Source organism: Rana temporaria, chromosome 3 (assembly GCF_905171775.1).
Source record: "Rana temporaria chromosome 3, aRanTem1.1, whole genome shotgun sequence".
Classification (NCBI taxonomy): Eukaryota; Metazoa; Chordata; class Amphibia; order Anura; family Ranidae; genus Rana; species Rana temporaria.
Window position 1 is genome coordinate 6,740,302 of NC_053491.1, and position 8,981 is coordinate 6,749,282.

At 42.3% G+C, this 8,981-nt stretch overlaps 1 protein-coding gene across 1 annotated transcript in view; it reads right to left on the reverse strand.

The window, feature by feature from the left end:
• The window catches only part of FAH (fumarylacetoacetate hydrolase), a 56,261-nt gene that overhangs the window by 44,224 nt on the left and 3,056 nt on the right, over positions 1-8,981 (reverse strand). The window contains exon 2 of the mRNA XM_040342187.1: positions 4,199-4,309. Within this exon, the coding sequence (XP_040198121.1) occupies positions 4,199-4,309 (111 nt within the window). The remainder of the gene's footprint in view (positions 1-4,198; positions 4,310-8,981) is intronic.

Sequence of the window (8,981 nt, forward strand, 5' to 3'; positions counted from 1 at the left end):
TCATAAAAAGTGTTTGGGGACCCGGGTCCTGTCCCAGGGGACATGTATCAATGCAAAAAAAAAAAAGGTTTAAAAACGGACGTTTTTTCAGGAGCAGTGATTTTAATAATGCTTAAAGTGAAACAATAAAAGTGAAATATTCCTTTAAATTTCGGACCTTGGGGGGGGGGGGGGGTGTAAAGCATGCCTGTAAAGTAGCGCATGTTTCCCATGTTTAGAACAGTCCCTGCACAAAATGTCATTTCTAAAAAGGAAAAAAAGTCATTTAAAACCGAATTGTCGGGTCCCGGCAATACAGATAAAAGTCATTGGAAAAAAACAATCAAAAAAATGTGTGGGGGTCCCCCCAAATTTCATTAACAGACCCTTCAGGTCTGGTATGGTTATTAAGGGGAACCCTGCGCCAAATTAAAAAAAAAATGGCGTAGGGGGGTCCCCCTCAAAATCCATACTAGACCCTTCAGGTCTGGTATGGATTTTAATGGGAACCCTGCGCTAAAATAAAAAAAAATGACGTGAGGTTACCCCCAAAAATCCATACCAGACCCTTATCCGAGCACGCAGCCTGGCAGGTCACAGGAAAAGAGGGGGGATGAGAGAGCGCCCCCCCCCCTCCTGAACCGTACCAGGCCACATGCCCTCAACATGGGGAGGATGTTGATGGGGACAGGGGCCTCATCCCCACAACCCTTGCCCGGTGGTTGTGGGAGTCTGCGGGCAGGGGGCTTATCGGAATCTGAAAGTCCCCTTTAACAAAGGGGACCTCCAGATCCTGCCCCCCCCTATATAAATTGGTAAGGGGTACATTGTACCCCTACCATTTCACCCAAAAAAAACACACACACAGCTTGGGAAAAGACCTTTAATAAAAAAAAAATTCCAGCGCCTTAATCCTTCTATAAGTCCGACCCCGCCGCTATGAACAATACAGCCTCCTCCATATGAGGCACCCGGTCGTATGAGCCGTCTGACAGCTCTTAAATAGCCGAGGGCGGGGCCACCCGTGACATGGATGGATGACCCCGCCCCCTGTGACACAACAGGTGCCCTTTTACATTGAGGATCAGTGGTGAAGGGCTCCTTTACATTGAGGATCAGTGGTGAAGTGCTCATTTACATTGAGGATCAGTGGTGAAGGGCTCCTTTACATTGAGGATCAGTGGTGAAGGGCTCCTTTACATTGAGGATCAGTGGTGAAGTGCTCCTTTACATTGAGGATCAGTGGTGAAGTGCTCCTTTACATTGAGGATCAGTGGTGAAGTGCTCCTTTACATTGAGGATCAGTGGTGGAGTGCTCCTTTACATTGAGGATCAGTGGTGGAGTGCTCCTTTACATTGAGGATCAGTGGTGGAGTGCTCCTTTACATTGAGGATCAGTGGTGAAGTGACCCTTTACATTGAGGATCAGTGGTGAAGTGCTCCTTTACATTGAGGATCAGTGGTGAAGTGCTCCTTTACATTGAGGATCAGTGGTGAAGTGCTCCTTTACATTGAGGATCAGTGGTGAAGTGCTCCTTTACATTGAGGATCAGTGGTGAAGTGCTCCTTTACATTGAGGATCAGTGGTGAAGTGCTCCTTTACATTGAGGATCAGTGGTGAAGTGCTCCTTTACATTGAGGATCAGTGGTGAAGTGCTCCTTTACATGAGGATCAGTGGTGAAGTGCTCCTTTACATGAGGATCAGTGGTGAAGTGCTCCTTTACATTGAGGATCAGTGGTGAAGTGCTCCTTTACATTGATGATCAGTGGTGAAGTGCTCCTTTACATTGAGAATCAGTGGTGAAGTGCTCTTTTACATTGAGGATCAGTGGTGAAGTGCTCCTTTACATTGAGGATCAGTGGTGAAGTGCTCCTTTACATTGAGGATCAGTGGTGAAGTGCTCCTTTACATTGAGGATCAGTGGTGAAGTGCTCCTTTACATTGATGATCAGTGGTCAAGTGCTCCTTTACATTGAGGATCAGTGGTGAAGTGCTCCTTTACATTGAGGATCAGTGGTGAAGTGCTCCTTTACATTGAGGATCAGTGGTGAAGTGCTCCTTTACATGAGGATCAGTGGTGAAGTGCTCCTTTACATGAGGATCAGTGGTGAAGTGCTCCTTTACATTGAGGATCAGTGGTGAAGTGCTCCTTTACATTGATGATCAGTGGTGAAGTGCTCCTTTACATTGAGAATCAGTGGTGAAGTGCTCTTTTACATTGAGGATCAGTGGTGAAGTGCTCCTTTACATTGAGGATCAGTGGTGAAGTGCTCCTTTACATTGAGGATCAGTGGTGAAGTGCTCCTTTACATGAGGATCAGTGGTGAAGTGCTCCTTTACATGAGGATCAGTGGTGAAGTGCTCCTTTACATGAGGATCAGTGGTGAAGTGCTCCTTTACATGAGGATCAGTGGTGAAGTGCTCCTTTACATTGAGGATCAGTGGTGAAGTGCTCCTTTACATTGATGATCAGTGGTGAAGTGCTCCTTTACATTGAGAATCAGTGGTGAAGTGCTCTTTTACATTGAGGATCAGTGGTGAAGTGCTCCTTTACATTGAGGATCAGTGGTGAAGTGCTCCTTTACATTGAGGATCAGTGGTGAAGTGCTCCTTTACATTGAGGATCAGTGGTGAAGTGCTCCTTTACATTGATGATCAGTGGTCAAGTGCTCCTTTACATTGAGGATCAGTGGTGAAGTGCCCCTTTACATTGAGGATCAGTGGTGAAGTGCTCCTTTACATTGATGATCAGTGGTGAAGTGCTCCTTTACATTGAGGATCTTGGATGAGCCCCATGCAATAACTTTCCAGGCTCAGGGACCCCCTGACAGGGCCGCTGATAAGGCAGTACTGGGCCCGGGCACCGTCACTTTAAAAGGGGGGCCCGGGCACCTAGTGAACAGGAGGTCAGGCTGTACTGTCTTATTGCAGCCACCGATCCTCTCCTGCCTGCCTGTCCGGGTCCCTATGTGTGGCCCTTCCCCCCCGCAGTGCTTCTGGCTTCCCTCCTCTCCTGCTGGCACACAGGGGAATGTTTCAGGATAGAGAGCGGGGGGAAGGGATTGGTAAATATTTTATTTACTGGTCTCTTCCTTTCCTGAATGAACACAGTGAGCAATCGGTACCAATTACTCATGTGTCCATTCATCACTGAAGCATAGTAAACTGTGTATACCATGCTTCAGTTTTGTTAATGAGCAGGAAGCCTCAGAGCTCTTCCTATTCATTCATCTGTGCTACTGAGGCTGCAGAGAAAGGGACTGAGGAATCTATGTCCTCAGTCACTTGCGGATGGGGGGCCCGGGGGATTGGCCCTGTCAGGTAGGCTGTATGGGGCCCGGTGATTTCATACAGGGGCCCTGCCCCCTGATAATAATGACTCTATCTACATCTATTGGTACCAGTGGCGACTGGTGCTCAAATATTTTGGGGGGACGGGCCACGGCCCCCAGCCAGCCACCCCTCCCCCCCCCTTCCTAGCCAGCCATCAGACCACCAAACCCCCCCCCCGTTGCTCGATCAATCACTGCTACCCTCCAACCGCTCGCTCGAGCGGCACGCCCCCCCGCCACCCCCAAACTTACCTTTATTCCTGCGTCTCTCTCCTCCCGAGTCCCAGGGGTCTCCTCCCGGCCAATTAGGAGTCCTGGAATTCGGCCAATGGGCGTCTTAGGACTTAGGAGGAGAAACAGGAAGACATTAGCGAATATTAATTCGCTAATGTCACACAACTGGGTGGGCTCGGGGCGCAGTGCTCTGCGCCCCGAGCCCACCCTTATTTGAAGCCATTAGAGCCTTCATGCTCTAATCATGTGCTTCAAATTAAAAAAAACTGTTGAAATCCATGTGTCCGGCGCCCTGCATGTAGATTAGGGGGCCGGGCGAATGAATTAGGGGGTGTGGCACCCGTGCGCCCTGCATGAGCGGCCTCCACTGATTGGTACATTAGTGTGATGGTCACAGAGTAGGATGCTCCTTGTGGTCATTAGAAGATGGTGTCAGTAGGTGACCATCTGAGAGGCAGAAGTTGCTGATTGCTCAAGGAACCGCTAGCCCTCCCTGGAGGAACCCTGGAGAACCCTGGTTGGGAATGGCTGATCTGGTGTGTGGTCAGTTTTCATACATAATATTTGCCCATCGTTTCTAGGATGAATGAGCCTCAGACACGGGGGAGGGGGGACCCTATTTCAAAAACAGCCCAACTTTTTATACTCTACCTCATTAAACACGGCCCGGTGTGCCGACAGGAACGGCCCATTGAAGAGATGTGCGATGACGCTCAGATCCAGGATTTGGTCCCCAATGGCCACGCCTATCCGATGCCGCGGCTGTAAAGTAAAAGAATACATTTTATTTAATATGTATTTTATATTTCTGTCTTTCCTTCTTGTGAATACACAGAGCGTTGTGGCGATCATTTCACCCACGTTATCTTATACTTTTCCTATGGGAAACCCATCTACATTCGTTACGATCAAAATCCGAAAATTTGAAAAAGGACGAAAATAAGAAAAATTAGATCAAACTAATAATAACTAATAACTATCAGGTATTGGAAAACCCAGAAAATAAGAATACAAATCCAAAAAGCTGAAATAACAACTTAACTATAACTATTAAAATACAGGTAATGGAATCTCCTTTCAAATTTAGCCGTTATTGATCGTAACGAATACGAATTATCCATAAATTCTTAATATTATTCGTAAATTTAAAAATGTAAAAATTCATAAATTCTTAATATTCAAAAAAAAAAAAAAAATTCGTAATATTCAAAAATTCGTAAATTCTAAAAATAAAACTATTAAATTATAGGTATTGGAATTTTCTTTCAAATTTAGCCATTATTGATCGTAACGAATACAAATTATCCATAATTTCCTAATATTATTCGTAAATTCAAAAATGTAAAAATTCATAAAATTGTAAATTTCATAAATTCTTAATATTCAAAAAAAAAAATCAAAAATTCGTAATATTCAAAAATTCGTAAATTCTAAAAATAAAACTATTAAATTATAGGTATTGGAATCTCCTTTCAAATTTAGCCGTTATTGATCGTAACGAATACGAATTATCCATAAATTCTTAATATTATTCGTAAATTCAAAAATGTAAAAATTCATAAAATTGTAAAATTCATAAATTCTTAATATTCAAAAAAAAAAAAAAAAATTCGTAATATTCAAAAATTCGTAAATTCTAAAAATAAAACTATTAAATTATAGGTATTGGAATTTTCTTTCAAATTTAGCCGTTATTGATCGTAACGAATAAGAATTATCCATAAATTCTTAATATTATTCGTAAATTCAAAAATGTAAAAATTCATAAAATTGTAAAATTCATAAATTCTTAATATTCAAAAAAAAAAAAATATCAAAAATTCGTAATATTCAAAAATTCGTAAATTCTAAAAATAAAAACTATTAAATTATAGGTATTGGAATTTTCTTTCAAATTTAGCTGTTAGTGAACGAATACGAATGATCTATAAATTCAAAAATTCGTAATATTATTTGTAATTTCAAAAATTTACACATAAGACACATGCGCACTGAATATATCTTTTTCTGTTCTAGTTGAGTTGCACAAGCTTTTTTTTATAAGCTGCGTATTAAATGATTGATGGCACACCTGCGATTTTAAACGTCTTCGGTGCAATGGATGGCCGACGATCACTCTGGTATTTGCGGAGACCCTGTTTATATGCTTACTATTATTGTTTTAAAGTTATTGTTTGTCAAATCTTATAATCCATCGTGTTTCAGTCCAGATAAATGAAATACTTATTGTCCTACTGTCAAAATTCCCATACCTCGTCCTGAGGAAGCCAAAAGGCGAAACGCGTAGACGAAAGGATATTTTGCAATCGAATGTATACTTTATATGGTTTTTATGTACCTTACTGTACTTTTTGTAATTAAAATGATATTTTTCTAAATCCTTTGTTCCCGTCTTGCCTTTAAAGTCCGCCTTGTCGCTGCCCCTCAGCAGTTACTTTTCCCCTATTCACTCCCTAGGTAACACACTTAACCCTTTTATCGCCCCCTAGTGTTAACCCCTTCCCCGACAGTGACATTTATACAGTCAATCAGTGGCTATTTTTAGCTCTGATCGCTGTATAAATGTCACTGGTCCAAAAAAAAAAAGGGTCAAAAGTGTCCAATTTGTCCGCCGCAATGTTGTAGCCTTGCTAAAAAGAAAAAAAAAAACATGCAGATTATTATTATACAGGATTTATATGGCGCCAACAGTTTGCGCAGCGCTTTACATCAGGGAAGACAGTACAGTCACAATACAATTCAATACAGGAGGGATCAGAGGGCCCTGATCCTTAGAGCTTACAATCTAGAAATCACCGCCATTACTAGTAAAAAAATAAATAAATCATACAAATACCATAAATCTATCCCCTATTTTGTAGACACTATGGGCCAGATCCACAAAGAAGTTACGCTGGCGTATCTATTGATACGTCGCGTAACTTCTAGTTTGCTCCGGCGTATCTTTGTTTTGTATCCACAAAACAAGATACGCCTGAAGCTGGGCTAGACCCGACTGACGTACGTTTTAGTACGCTGTCGGATCTTGTGTGCATATTTACGCTGGCCGCTAGGTGGCGTTTCCGTCGATTTCCGCGTCGAGTATGCAAATTAGCTAGATACGGCGATCCACGAACGTACGTCCGGCCGGCGCATTTTTTTACGTCGTTTACGTTAGGCTTTTTCCGGCGTATAAAGGCGTATCCTATGTTAAGTATGGATGTCGTTCCCGCGTCGAATTTTGAAAATGTTACGTCGTTTGCGTAAGTCGTTCGCGAATAGGGCTTTGCGTAGAACGACGTTCACGTCGTAAGCATTGGCTTGTTGCGGGTTAATTTTGAGCACGCGCACTGGGATACCCCCACGGACGGCACATGCGCCGTTCAAAAAAAACGTCAATCACGTGGGGTCACATAACATTTACTTAAAACACGCCCCCCCCCCCGTTCCACATTTGAATTAGGCAGGCTTACGCCGACCTATTTACGCTACGCCGCCGCAACTTACGGAGCAAGTGCTTTGAGAATACAGCACTTGCCCATCTAAGTTGCGGAGGCGTAACGGAAATAGGATACGTTACGCCCGCTCAATGATCCGCCGATCTACGTGGATCTGGCCCTATAACTTTTGCGCAAACCGATCAATAAACACTTATTGCGATTTTTTTTACCAAAAATATGTAGAAGAATACGTATCGGCCTAAACTGAGGAAGAAGTTTTTATACATATATATATATATTTTTTATTATTATTATTATTATTATTATTATTATTATTAATATTATTATTATTATTATTAATAATAATAATAATAACAACAACAACAATAACAACAACAATAAATATATATATATATATATTATAGCAAAAAGTAAAAAAATAGATATATATTTCTTTAAATTGTCGCTGTTTTTTTGTTTATAGTGCAAAAAAAAAAAAAAAAAAAACGCAGAGGTGATCAAATTCCACAAAAAGAAATCTCTATTTGTAGCAAAAAAAAAAAAAAAAAAAGAGAACATCTTGGGTGCAACGTCGCACGACCGCGCAATTGTCAGTTAAAGCGACGCAGTGCCACATCGCAAAAAGTGCTCTGGTCAGGAAGGGGGGGGGGGTAAATCCTTCCGGGGCTGAAGAGGTTAATTGAACAAGCTGAACCTGGAATCCAATTGGCTCTCATGCCCAGCAGCACCAAATTTTGCCCTCTCCAGTTTTAGTACATCGACCCCAACGCTGTCATTATCATTATGCTCCCTTTGCAGTGTCATCTTCATTTTCCTCCCCTATCACATTTGTGATAAAACTACAATGTATCAGTTCACATACTGAGAACAAGTACATACAAATCTCCTGGTTGGCGCGCACACGCGGTCAGACAACGATTGTGTCAAAAATGCAAATGTATTTATTTTATATTTATTAACCTTGTTTTATGCTTTTTTTTTATTATTTAATTGGTGTCACGGTTTACATCTACAGCGACAGCGAAGCTTCTCTAGGCCGCGTCCATCATGTACAAGTTCGGATATGCGAATAGTTTTGTATCCCTTGAGATTAGTGGTAGTGCAGCGCCCCCCAGTGGTGCCCTTCATTTATGCCGTCACTACCCCATCTTCAGCTATGGTGAGCTCAGCACTATCAGCACTATCCGAGTTTCATGCCATCAGTATAGAGACATATTGGGCCAGATTCTCAAAAGAGATACGCCGGCGTATCGCCTGATACGCCGGCGTATCTCTTGAGTCCACCCGTCTAATCTATGCGACTGTCTGGTAAGTAAATTTTTATTTTTTTTCAAATTGAAAAAAGAAAAAAAAAAAAAAAAGTATTTTAGTGTTAATTTTTTATTTTTTAGGGTGGAACTCCGCTTTAAGGCCGGGTTTACATATGTGTGCGGCCACGGGGTTCGTGCCTGGAGTCCGGGGGCGTGTCTGTTCACCAGTTTAAGTGCGATTCAGGTCCATCAGCAGCCCCCTGCATTGTTATCTCCACCCCCCCCCCCCCCTTCAAAGCACAACACTGGTGTGATATGCTTGACATGTTGGGTGTCTATTTACTCGGTACGACCTCCTCGTTTATTCTTCATCAAAAAAATGGGTTATATATTGCATTTGTGTTCCTCTTATTTTACCTTTAGAGTATTTTATTACTGAAATGTAACCTTTGCGGTAATATTTTGTTTTGCGGGGGGGGGGGTTATAAAAATCACCAGGCAAAAGATCTTTTTTTTAAGCATGCAAAAAAAGGGCTCTGGCAGCAAAAGGGTGAATGGCACAGCCAATGCGTCCGCTAAATGGCAACGTGCGTCTCTGCGTGTCGGGGAAGTGCTCAATTTGGCTTGCGTTGCCAACATGCGTAGCTGTAGCTGCGTTCCTTTAGGGGCTTTCATTTGGGGGGGGGGAGGGGAAGTAACAGGGTCACCCTTAGATATAAAGATCTATATAGAGGAATCAGGACC